The sequence below is a fragment of the Homalodisca vitripennis genome, chromosome 4 (genome assembly GCF_021130785.1).
Source record: "Homalodisca vitripennis isolate AUS2020 chromosome 4, UT_GWSS_2.1, whole genome shotgun sequence".
NCBI classification, from domain to species: Eukaryota; Metazoa; Arthropoda; class Insecta; order Hemiptera; family Cicadellidae; genus Homalodisca; species Homalodisca vitripennis.
In genome coordinates this window covers 96,024,870-96,039,269 of record NC_060210.1, presented here as the reverse complement: position 1 = coordinate 96,039,269, position 14,400 = coordinate 96,024,870, and the positions used below count along the sequence as shown (strand labels likewise).

Here is a 14,400-nt window from a genome sequence, read left to right as displayed (position 1 = left end):
AATATAGTCTGTGTCAAATAAATATTTTATACCGTTGTGCATGAAGCAGATAAATACTTTTAATTTATAAAAATTTAATTTTTTATCGTTGCTAACCAGTCTGTGTAACTTTCTTATAAAAATGTTTTCATTCATGAATAATATTTTTCTAAAGGAAACCGTTTTAATGTATGCTACAAAGCTATCGGATGTAAAAACTAGTGTAGGAGTTGAGTCCCAATTTGCAGTGTATAAACACACAGTCTGTTTAACATTTATTTACGTGTAGCGACAATTGGTCTGTCAGATTTAACAAATATTATCTGAAATAAACTCTCTGGTACATTTCCATTTCGACCTCTACCAAAATTAGCGCAGCTGACATTAATTTTTATCTGGGAATTTCCCTATATATTAAAAAAATGGCGATTTTTGCTTGTATAATGCTAATTGGTTCTGGATATTGGATACGAGTATTTGTGTTTTGATCCCAGGTTTCCTTAGGAAAGTACTATAACATTTCAATATTATACTTACACAACAAACGTATTTATGTATATACACACATATATATATATATATATATATATATATGTGTGTGTGTGTGTGTGTGTGTGTGTGTGTGTAAGTACGAAAAATGTTCATCAGTTAGTTAGATTTGAATGGTAACGCTGGCTTGGATGTCTCCTAGCTTTTATCCATTACTATTAATTTGTAACTTAACATGTAAAATATGTATAGCTGACGATCTATCTGGATTGACATACCTTAAAAAACTGGGGAAGTTCAATCTATATGGTAAACTTTTCAGATATTTATGAACATAAAGCGCAAGCGACGAATACTGAAAACATCTGTTAACTATACAACATGGTATTTCTTAAGGTTTCAAGATTATACCTTTGATGTTCTATCTAATTTTATCTTTTTATTTTTAGATCTCTTAAAGTATATTGAACAAAAAATGTTATACTTAAATAAAATTTAATAAATGAGATTAATTAAATAAAATTAAAAAAATAATAACATAACCTAAGAAAAACTTAACACTTTTGTAAGATAATCAAATAGATACTTAAATTACTGAGCCTATATTTTACTTTTAAAATACCAATTAACTTTAAAATAACACATGCTTTTTTAAGATATTAACACCCAATTTCGGATAAATGAACCTACGTAATGCTCTTTGACATTATGACTTCTGAATCACTCGTTATTTAGACCAAGAGCTTATGTAAGAAGCATAAAGTCTCTAAGTTTATATTTTTAGGTTATAGCACAAAAGGACAGACAGACGTACGGATTTATCTTTAGCATTTTGATCACAAAATCAGTAGATATCTCCCTTGAACCAATAACAACCTATACACCAAGTTTTTAGTCTCCTGGATCATTCTAAAAGGATTGCAGGCGGAGAACGATTTGATTTAGAAATCTGGTTGATATTAAATTCTAAATTACTATTAAACCCTAGTATGAAAGCAATAACCGGATTTATCACAATATTAACTCATATGGCCTAAAATTGAATCAAATTTAATTCAGGTTAGAGGAAAGTGGAATTTTAAGTCATACTTCTATTAAGTAACAGTCAACATTCATTTGATTTAATTATAATTTATAAAGACAAATTTTAAACAATACCTTAGTTGTGTATTTTCGTTACTAGATATAATCATTTTAAATGGCCTTAGGCTGTACATTAGATTAACTGTAACTAATTGACATAAGAAGTATATAAAATATTCTTACCATTGTATATTTCATAAAATCCATAGCTAAAATATTAATTACCTATATACCTAATTGTTCAAACAATTGTATGTGGATTATATGCCAATAACATTAATTTTTATAATAAGCGCGAAATTAGTTCAGTTTTACATATAAACACATCGCTCACAATTTAAAGTACACTGTATATATTTGTACTTCCATTTCAAGACATTATAATTTCTGTAAAAACAAATTGAAAAATTTATAAACATTACGTGTTAGACCTAGTATTATTGTCATGTATTAAATCATTAAATGTTTTATTTTAAAGTATTTTTACGGTGGAAAGTTTGTAATTGTTACAAATTATTACCATTTTCAGAATTACAGCAAACATGGTGCGTATTCATTTATTGAACACTTTCTTAAAAACATGCGTGTACAACAATACTAAAACATATCACGTAAATTGAAACACAGTGCACTTTTGTTATTTGGTTAATTTATAATAGTTTGAGTTTTCTTACCTTAATAGTTTGTGTCGCAACCTATTGCTATTATTTATTCATTTAGTTTATAATCTATGTTTTAAATCAGTTATCCACTTGAGAAAGCAATCAGATGGCAGACTTAGAAGGTTAGAGTAACAATTTTTTGTTTCAAATAACGAAAATGTCCGGAAACTACTCTTATATTCACAAACTTGTATCGCAATGAAAAATATCAACAAAAAGTTTTAAAAACTGTACTATTAGATATGGCGCTTAGATTTCATTGTGGATGTTTTTTGCATTTGTTTTCCTTTTCACGTATAAACACTGCATGTCTTAAAATGAAAGTAAAATACGTACAATTTATTTTTAGTACGTTCACAATGCAGAGCGCATTGTTAGTTCATAAAATATAATAAATGATAGTATAAAGATATGTTTTGCAACATATACTAACTTTAATGCAGATAGCTCTACATTCTGATTTGTTGGTTTATTTTCAATACAAAACTATACAAATTCATTTGTAAGTAAACTTATTTGATTATTCCAACCAAACATAAATTACAAGTTGAACAACTTTTATTTATTTAACAAATAAACATGGCACTTTTCCCTTTTAAATAGTTACATTTTAAGATAATTAGTGAAATTATACAGTTGTGTAATAATACAATTTTTATATAACTGTTTACTTACCGTGATATCAACACTGACCGATCCACGTAGCGACCGTTGCTTCGCTAACCTTTTCTTCTTTTTGTGTAACGGCCGAGCCTCCACAATCATCTCCTCCAACTCAAACGTGGGGTCACAGTTTAGGTGGTCCCTCTGGTAAAAAAAAAAAAAAAAAAAAAAAAAAAAAAAAAAAAAAAAAAAAAAAAAAAAAATAGTATTTAGGATTGAATCAATGTTTTCATCATATAGAATATACAATCTTTACAAGAAGTGAAATTTTCTTCAAATTGTTCAAACCCTCTCATCTTCATAGATTACATACCACAGCATTTGCCATTATTTACTGCATGTAAGTTATAAATAACATAAATTTATCATGTGCATCCCAATTTCTTGCAGTAATCAAGATTTCAGTTCTGACGAAATATCTGCTTATTTTAATTTTTTAAAGATTCCATCTGTCCATTGTTTGTCCTATCATGACACCAAGGATATATAAATCGTGGCACCTAATTAATTACACTGGAAGTGAATTTCTTTGGCAGGAATAGAAACTTTTCCACAATATCTTTCTCAATCCTAAAGGTGTGTATATAATGTATTCACCATGACTAGAAGGTAAGTCAGGCACTATAAATAGTCTAGACCGGATGTATAGATGGTCTTAAAAATTGGTTTTTTTCAATATCTTCTTTTACTGAATATCTCAAAAACAAAATTTATGCATATTTTTCTCAGGGAGTCCACAGACTATGAGCAACCTAGTTGTCTATAATTGTGTCTGTTATAATAATGATTTTGCTCCTGTTCAACTATTAAAAAATGTCTCGTCTTATAAATATCTGGGCTTTATTTTTGACAAGCGTTTAAAATGGTCTTGTCATATTAAATATGTGAAAAGGTGAACAGGAAAATACATATTCGTATTTGAACAATTAACTGACATTTCTAACGATATAGTAATTCAATTTGCATATTTAGCCTGCTACCAATCTTTGTTTTATTTGTAATAATAGCCGGAGAGTAAAAAAACACTTGCAGGTGGTTCTGTAACAGGTGGTGCAATCTAAAAAGCAGGATACAAAAATTGTAAGAGATATCCTAACTTATATCAAGAAACCGCCATTCTATCAATCCGTAAAATCTTCATAACAAAAATCCTCACTCATATTTATAAGAAATTGTCAACAGTCTTCTCAACAACTGCACAATCTCACAATACTGGATATTCACAGAATATTGAAACCGAAATTTAGTAAATCAATATTAACTACTAACTCTTCCTACTTATCCCGTCTTCTATCTAGAAATCTTTGAAAATATTTTCCTGATAACCACATTTTCGATTCACCATCTGTATTTTCGTGTAAGAAACGGTCAACGCTCAAACGAATGGTTGTCGTCATCAGTATTGACGAGGCCGAATCAATTATTACGGCTGAATACGGACGGGACTACTTCTAACATTGGCCTTCTCCTCCTGATCTAACCTGTCACTCCACTACCGACAATTATGAATGACTTATGTAGCTCTCATTATAATTTTAATTAATTAATAATTTATTTTACTTTAATGAATTCACTGTAATCCTCTGCAAGCAATTACTGTATACGAGATTATGCTCTTTCTGTATTTATTACTTTTAATTATTCGCTTAGATTGACATGAATTTATGAATTCATAATTAATGAATTTATGTTTGTACGGGCGCGCGTGTAACACCCACATTATGGCAACGCGCGTTTATTAATGACAACCACATATTACAATACGCCCACAATTTCATGGTAGCAACTCCAGCCTACGTCCGTGTTTTCAACACATGCAGGCCTATTTCCTAGGTCAATATTTTTTGTTACTTTGTAAATGAGTTCAACTTTTTTAAATAATTTAACTGCTCGTATACATGAATGTACAACTAATTATATAAATTTATTATATATTGTATGTTATTAAGCAAACTTAAAATTACGAGTTAATTTGGATTAGTGTTACATTTATCTTTTAAGGAGATTGAACTTTGTTTTTAACAGTCTTTATATGTACCACACTTGGAAATAGATTATGATTAATGTAATGTATACTTTTTGGTTTGAAGTAGGTATCCGATAGTTATTAGTGTTTTTAGCTTTCCAATCACTTAAAAGCTCTGATTGTCTGATTCCAGTGTATTGCGACCTCTGGATCTACAATGTTGCAAGGCGAGTCATTATGGGCAACTTAAACTGAAAGGTTTCCTGGTTTCTATTAGCTCCGGCTTTATTAGCCCATTTAGCCTCTTTGTGTATTTTGACCAAGCCATCAGATCACTCTAAGAATCGAAGAAGCCCCCGCAGTGTGCGGTTCAGTGTGAGGCATTACAACGTTCTGGGCACTCGAATGGTGGGAAGATATTGACGTATGCATACGTTACGTTGTTAGAAATCGTAATACGCCTTGTTCAGACCCGAAGATTGAGAGGTGTTAGGAAAGTGTGAGTGACATTAGAAATGCAGGTTCAGGCCTTTAAATGTCCGAGAAACTAGTATAGACGGGCAGTGGTTGGCCTATTCATGGATATTGTTCGGTAAAATCCGATTATAAGCGATATCCGTAAGTACGGGAGGCAATGGGAAAGCGAGGAGTGACGGCACACGAAAGATGTGGATGGTTGAAGACTCGTATGTCATGTATTCATCGCTAGAAAATAGGCGGTCAAATCTGCGTACGAGCGATACGCTCGGCTAAGAGCGGGGAGGAATAGGAATGTGTCGGGCCCCGGTAGGAACGATCAGATATGCGTGTGTGGGCGTTAATGTTTGGCGTCAATAGGTCGACATGGGACCTACCTAGCAGTAGATGGGTGTTAAAGCGGAAAGTCAGTGTTGAGATATAAAGGATGTATGTGGTTAAGACGTACCTTAATGTATCTCCAACAAGGGTCAATGCTAAAATATCACCATGAGAGCCCATGTTGAAGTAACTCCTTAAGAGTCCATGTTAGCGCCTAATTCGCCTACTCAAGAGTACAAACACACGTCACATCAGTGCAGGCAAAATTAGGATACCGTGTGTTACGTTACATGTATCCTGTACAGTGATAAAACCTAGGTTCATTTTATCCTGTCTGGACTCCAAGCATTCTCCGGGTATGTTACATTTAATCTCCTTATCTTGTTCCTTTCTTTTCAGTGGCAGGCCATTGCCGCATATTTTAACCCTCAAATACTAACTGTTTTCTCACCTGACAATGAGGATGGATTTCAATCCTTGAAACGTTGTGATATACATTTTGTAACATATGCGAATTCCTACTAACGTTTGCTTAATAATAAACCATACTAATTCAAAAACCATGTAAACACGGTAAGTTCAGAAATGTTGTGGATGAATAAAAATTGGAAAATATTCAAATTAATAAAACGCTGATCATATCTATGAAAAGTGTAATATTTTAAGAAAATCATTTAAAATTAAAATATTATTTAATTATTTAAAATTTATTTTACTGTTAAAATAATTTCTAATAAAACTAATTAAACCAGTGCCAATGATTAATTTATATTAAATATTTATATGGCAATTGTTCTGGTAATTTCAGCTTTAATTGGTTATATAAACACAAAACTACGCAGTATGGAAACAGGGAAAAACGTTTCTACTGGTAATCATAATAACTTATAATTATCTTGTAATACACCGCTAATTTACTTCGCACAAATAGACAGCAATCATAAACATTCTTTCAAATTAATCAAACTGGAACTAGCGAAAAAATGTTGTTACGGTTGTAAAGCATTTTAAAATAGTTTATTACTTTAATATTATTTTATTTCACTATTTTTAGACTTCAATAATTGTATCTCATCATTTTATAATATACAATTGTCTTTCAATTAAGGTGAATATATTTATTTAAATTTCACACGTAATATAAAGCATAAAACCTCCAGTTTTATTAAAGTTTTAAAATATATTTTGCAAATAGATGCAAATATTGAATTATTGTCTAACTAAAATTTCAATAAGCTCCTCGCCATCCAGTTATTACGGCGTCAATCATATCAATTGTGTACTGGAAGTGTTTATTATGAACGATGGGACTTTTCAGTACCAGTATTAGAACTACTCATATATTTTTAATTATTAAAACAAGCAAACATACGACGATAATTTATCCTCGAATTAATTTTTCATTGCTTGATACCCTTAAAGACGACCATAATACTCACATATAGAAGGTATATCAAGATCAGACAAGTGCTCGAAGATACAGAGTCTGAAAGTCATTATTTTAAGGATATGGGTATTTGCAAGTTATTTGACGCTGATGTAATATTTATTACTTGACTGATTGTTGGATTTGTGTGAAACTATGATTTGAAAAAATCTTTCCATCATTTTAACCCATTTGATACCCTCCAATTTTAAACGATTTTCTTGATAACTTCCTCCGAAGTTAGAGCTGCTCAAGATCGATTGTGGTGTCTAATGGTTTTAAAAGTAATAAAACAAATTTTAGCTTGGTGCTCAAATAAAAGTCTATTTACTAGCCTAGAGAAGTTGTGGCAGGCAACACGTGGCAGTTTGTCAACAATGTTGTTCACAGCTTTTTTGCTTGTAGTCTTGATATTCAACAGTAGCTTATATTAGTTGGAGGGAATTTTGATAGTAAAAGTTTGAAAATAAAGGTTTAGTTTTGTTTTAACAGCTTTGAAAACCGTGGAGGAGGGAAATAAATTTATTTTAAGTTATTATTGTAATTTAAATTAAATTTATCAAAACCAAGAATATGATAAACAGGTGACTGAACACAAAATGAGTTTAACATAAACAGAATTAACTAACAATAACATTATTTTAAAATTAACTCAATAAAATATGTAGTGGTCTATACTATTATGTCTAAGTGATTTGTATTATATTTACGGTAGATGAGACACGAATAATTTATGAATTGCCAAGTAGCATGAAAAATGTACCCATAAAAAGGCCCCGTGAGACAACACCTAATTCTTGGGTCCATGAGACATCTAGGATTATTTAGATAATAATTAGGTGCCAGATATCTTATTTTCTATTTTAAATTATTCATGGGCTATTCTGGATTACAATTTATTCTATTGCGCGTTTGATTATTGTATTTAATCTATTGCATTTTGTTGTAAAGTGAAGTATAAATTATTTTGACTTCGACCTGGCTCCAAAGGAGCGCAAAGGCAACGAATTCCTCCATATAAGATATATGTAAACTTTAGCAAAAAAAAGGTAAGAACTTACCGGTGGTGCAAAGGCCGGTTTGGTTTGTTTTTCCAGTATTTGCTCGAAGTCTGTTCTCCTGAGGCAAGCGACTTGTCTCAGATCTTCCAGACTGCTGACCCGTGCTCCAGGCTCGACACACAGCAACTGGACATGGAAAGAGTTTACTGGATATTTAAATTTAATGTTAAAGGAAATAATGTGAAAGAAACTTTTCATTTCTAGAGTGATTTGTTTTCAAAACATGAAAATTGAATAATGTACTGAATGAGAATTGGTGCTGATAAGTGACTTGCGAAAACTTCTCAGAAATCTGTTATTGGTGTTTCTATAGAGTGTTCTTTAAAGTATAATTATTCAATGATTGATTCTGAGAAAACTTTAATTTAGTAGAAAGGTACTGTATAATCATCTGAATGTATAAAAAGCACTTTACACATCTTCAAAGTCGTCAACTAGCTACGAATAATTTAAACTGTATCGCTGTTAGTTACGATTTTAGAACCAAGAGGTTAAACTTGGAGTGTGAATTTGTTTAGGCTACATTTCAGTTACTTGAACATGGTAGTTAAATATGTTATTTTAATTCTGCCACTGTAATTACAAACTTGCCATTACTTTATTCAATTTGATTAAGAATATTATTTGTCAAGCAAGTTATATGATTTGCTATATCTTATCTATATCTTTGCACTGCACGTAGTTTAAAAGAAGACGCGATGGAATAGATAGAGATAGCCTGGTTTATATTTAGGCATAAGTATTTATATGATTAATGTTCTCAATTCCATTCCTAATTGTTCTTAGAACTGCGGAGCGGTTTATGCAATGTGTTCTAATTCTGACACACACATGGGTGTTATGAGGATATAAGCCCACTTACGTGGAGGTGTGTGAGACATGTACGAGATAGTATTATCACCACTGATAGTTCTTGATGCATCGTGGTATTGTCTTCTTCTTCACAGAACGAATTCCATAGAGTAAATTATATCTATATAATGTTCAGCGCCATGTTCCTTGAGTATTGAGGTTTGAAACTATCTGCTAAAGAGAGCACATTCCAATTCTCAGTGTTGTATTCCAATTATTTCTATCATATTTTCCGACAGGATATAAGCAATTAATTGTATATATAATAATTCTGCGTTCTAGCTAAAAGAGCGTTATACCTAGTATTTATTAATATTTTTAATTCTAGAAATATGCTCATATTTATTTTAAAAGAGGCCGATCCCATTTTTAGCCTTATTCTGCACGTCTTAATGGGCCACTGGCCTGTGAGATAACCTTATCAAACAGAGTAAGGGTGAGAGACGATAAAGCACAAGGTTGGCAGTAGCTATAAAAAAGTGCTAAACTCACAGACAGGATTTGAACTTGCACTATCTCTAACTCAGATCCAATCCCCGACCTCCTAGAGCGTACGGCCATCGGCTGTCTCAAGCTACTCAAATAATTCTTGAAATATATTTAAACATTTTTTAGTTACGCATTATTAATAAGGCAGTAAAATTGTTTTTTTATTTTACAAAAAGCTCTGTTTACTTACCATTACAAAAATTACACACACACACACACACACACACACACACACACACACACACACACACACACACACACACACATATATATATATATATACAATATATATATATATATATATATATATATATATATATATATATACAATAAATAATGCTACCTTTAAAAGAGGGCTTTAAAGTGCTTTCATTAAAAAATAAAAAATCATAAAAAATATACGTTGTAATTTTTAGTGTAAAACTTCACACGGATAGTACACTTAATTTTATACTTGGGTGGAGATCGGAACATCTACACAAGACCTTCTCCTATCTGATCAATTTTATGGATTTAGTTTTAAATAGATAGATGCTCATGACTCCCTTGTTACACGTTTATACTCGGGTTTCTGCTAGGAGCTCTTATACTTACTCCAATCACGTAAATATACGTTACTGACTCATATTAGAACAATTTAAAAGATAATTAATAGTATTAATACTACTTAAAAATAAATAATGATCACACATTATTTGTTTCATAACCTAGTCAACCGATAGAAATAAATTTCTTTAGATAAAAATACTATCACAGGGTGCCTACATACAACTATTTATAGTATATATATATATATATATATATATATATATATATATATATATATACTATAAATATATATATATATTATATATATATATATATATATATATATAATATTATATGTATATATTATTTCACTTTGCTATAAGTAAATACATAATTATCAAATCTTACAGAAGAGTTTCGAGGTAAGACGTTTATATACTTGAAGACATTATTTTGTGATAAACTATGTGCTTCATTTAGAATACCGTGCCATGGTGCAAAGGATATTTCAGATATTTATTGCATTATTCTTGTTTTAAATATGGTATTATTTATAAATATTATTATTATAACAATTATTTTCAATAGCAACATACAACGTAACTATGTCATTTAATATTTTTAACTAAAAAACTACAACTATAAAAAATAACTCCTCTATTTACATTGCAGGAGGTTTGTAGCTAGAACCTTTCCCAATAAAAATATTCTTATATATAAAAGACCTCGAAAACACCTTTATTATTTTTTAAATACATACTGAAATTCAGTTATAATGACAAAAATATAGTCTTTGTTACTCATATCAAATATTAGTAGAATTTGCTTGTAAAAACTTAAGGAAATACTTATTTGTTGCTTTCTTTTAAATTTTCTGTAAACACAAGTAACTCAAAACACTACGCCAGAACGAATCCTGGAATAACGAGAAAGATTGAATTAAATTTTACATTTTCCTTTCTGACCATTGCATCCATAAGTTCTTCAATAACAAAGAGGCGAGGTAGGATTAGACAGTGTATAAAGGTATCAGTATCGCATACGATCACAGTATAATAATTAATTTCACTATTAATCTAAAAAAAACCAAAATACATTTCAATATATTGTATCATGAGAACGAGGTAAGTTTTTATACCACAAACATTATTGTCTTAGAAGTGCGCTCTTTTGAGTCAATTTATAAACATGAAACTATAAAAATAAAAATAAAAAATTACTACGTGCACTTATAGCCATCCTGTTAAGTCGTTTCAAGTAAACCCCTACTATAAAATAAGTAGTAGAATAAGGTAAATGTATTACCTTACTTATAAGGTCCACGAAGCCAGAGCTCCAGGACTTGGGGTAAGTGACGGGGTTGCCGAGGAGGGTACGTACGTCACTTATTGACGTGGCTGAATGGATGTCGAAAGGCCGCTCCCTCGCCAGAACTTCGTAGGCGGTGACTCCTAGAGACCACCAGTCAACCGGGAAACTGTAGCCAACACAGACGTCCACTACACAGGAGAAGATCTCCGGCGCTGGGCAGGGTGTTGTCAGATAGTTTTAATCAATTTTTACTGAACATGTTTTTATGTTTTAATTACAGTGTGGTATGGTGCAATCGTAAGCAGATTGGTTACGTGACATAATTAATCAGAGGAACAATACTACGTTTAATACGTTGTCAAAATGCAGCTCTGACCATGTCTCCGTAAATCAACGATTGTCAACGTTAATTAATCCTAAGCTGAATTCAACGATTTCAAATTATTACTAATAATAATAATAATAATATTCTTTATTGCGTGAAACAATTACAATATTGCATGGCATGCGTCAACTAACTATAAAAAGTGCATAAGTACATCAGATAAATGATGTTGGTCAAGGTAAATACATTCAATGCAATACGATTGTTGTACGTATCAGAACCGGGGTTTTCGTGGTTATTAATTTCAAAAATTTTCATCCCAGCTGCCCATCATGAACTCATCAGTTGAGTAAAATGCCTTTGACATAAGAAAATGTTTTAGTCGAGTTTTGAATTTTTTTGTTTCATTGAGTTGTTTGATGCCTTCAGGGAGCCTATTGATTAATCCGACTCCAACTTGAGATAGTAAGTTTTCGAAAGCTGCTGTTCTGTGCTGTTCGACTCGAAAGTTATTCCTGCCTCTAGTCCCATATTGGTGGACATTCCTGCCCCGCACCAACTCGCATTTAAGTCGGCAGTACAAGGCCACCTCGAGAATATAGAGACAGGGAAGGGTCAGCAATCCAAGCTCCCTAAAGGCATATTAGCACGACTCTCTGGGGTTTAATTTTGAAAGAATTCTTACGGCTTTCTTTTGAGATCTGAAAACTCTTTCAAATCTGTATTTGGAACAGCTTCCCCACAATCTCAAGCCATATGTTAAATGTGGATGTATCAGACCAAAATAGGCCATTTTTAATACATCCATCGAACAAAATCTTGCAAGATTGCGCAGGACATAAATTCCCGAAGCAACCTTAGAGCAAACGTTTTCAATGTGATCGTCCCATGTCAGCCCCCGATCAAGGTACATTCCAAGGAACTTAACAGAGTCCGTTTCTTCCAGAAGGAAATCGTCCACCATCACCGCGGGTCGAAGTCTTGCTCTTGTTGTTGCCGAAGGCAAAAATGTATGACATTTGATTTTGAACTGTTTGTTTTCAGATTGATTCTGGAGAAATATTCGATGCATGAATTATATTCAATGAATGACTCCATTTCAAGTTCGTTTTTTTATTTTGATCTGATGCAGAGAGTCGTGTCGTCAGCATATTGAATCAATTTTCCATTCTGGATTGCAGAATTCAATCTGTTGACGTAAATTAGAAAAAGGACTGGCCCTAATATTGATCCCCGTGGGACACCGTAGGGCATTTTTAGTTTGCCTGACAAGACACTCGCAATCTGCACTTTCAAATAAGACGAGATCCAATCGTGCGGCAGTCCCCGAATACCACTTGACCACAACTGGTGCAACAGTGTTTCATGATGCACACAGTCCAAAGCTTTAGAGAGGTCGAGGAATATGCTTAGCACGTGCTCTCGCCTCTCTAGGCCCTCGACAACATTGTAAATGAGATTCGTTACAGCATCGATTGTTGAATTGTTTTTCCTGAACCCAAATTGTTCGGGACATACAACCTCGTAACGATCAAGAAATTGTTCATATTGTTGAGTAAAGCTTTTTCGAAACTTTTGCTGAAAACTGGGAGTATAGAAATTGGACGATAGTTGCTTGGAATGCAAGCATCGTCCTTTTTTAAAATTGGGATAACTTTGGCAATCTTCAATGCCGACGGGAATACGCCTTGAGCAAATGAAAGATTGATCAGTCGGGTGATTGGAGTCAAGAGGTATTTGAAGCAACCCCTGAGCAACCACACAGACATGCCATTGGTATCACTGGATTTTTTAGGTCTCAAATCCCGCACGATACGGACCAACTCCACCTCACTCACAGGAAAAAGAACCATAGACGACATGTCAATGGATCATGGCTATCCGAAAATGAGTCGTCTGGTTCAGCCACAGTTGAAAAAATTTGTTAAATTCACTTGCCACTTCAAATGAACTATTCCAGTTCTTCTAAGTACATCTTGAAAAGTCACTTAGACTTTTACAGTTTCAGTGCATTTTTACAAGTAATCATAAATAATATAGAATTTTAGGCAGATAAAATTTTTACCTGCGTTATGAATACACAATTTCATTTGAATTTATTCGCTATTAATTAGGTAAAAATATAATATAATCTAAATTTATCTAAAACAAATATTGACAAAAATTTTTTACAATATCCATTTCATTTTTTTAATTTACTTTTAAAATGAGGATAAAAAGTGTGTGTTACGATATATACATAACAATTAGAGTCACATAAAAAGAACCAGCATATTACAGTTCTATTAGCATTCCGCCAAAATTTAAATTAATCCATATACACAAATTACAATCTTGTGCTAATTTTCTCCGTATGGTCAGGTACTAAATCTTTTCATATATTGTTGACAAAATAAAATAAGAAATCCAAGAACTTGAAGTCCTATTATGACATAACTTTTGCTGTATCATTACTAATAGAGCATATTTATGTCATAACCTTTCCAGGAATTTTAAGGTGACTCCAGCTGTTGCTGGTGAACTAACATTATCGTTAGGACTGTAATCAGTTTAAGTAACTGCTACTGTTATTTACGTTGAATGTGTAATAAAATATAGGTCGTAGTTTTTAAATTAACAAGATTAAACATGAATATTCATAATATATTGTATTTAAAATGTCCTTATTATGTTCTAAATGCCTATAACATGTTGATTACCTCTGCGAGATACATGCAAATTAAGTTTTGGTCAATAATAGTCATTATAGTACATTGATTGTTTCAGTC

At 32.0% G+C, this 14,400-nt stretch overlaps 1 protein-coding gene across 1 annotated transcript in view; it reads right to left on the bottom strand.

Annotated features, from left to right (window-relative positions):
- Positions 1-14,400, bottom strand: part of LOC124359813 (serine/threonine-protein kinase 32B) — a 169,176-nt gene that overhangs the window by 6,665 nt on the left and 148,111 nt on the right. The window contains exons 8-10 of the mRNA XM_046812861.1: positions 11,302-11,519; positions 8,128-8,253; positions 2,889-3,020 (exon numbers count right to left, since the gene is read on the bottom strand). Coding sequence (XP_046668817.1) covers positions 2,889-3,020; positions 8,128-8,253; positions 11,302-11,519 — 476 coding nt within the window. The remainder of the gene's footprint in view (positions 1-2,888; positions 3,021-8,127; positions 8,254-11,301; positions 11,520-14,400) is intronic.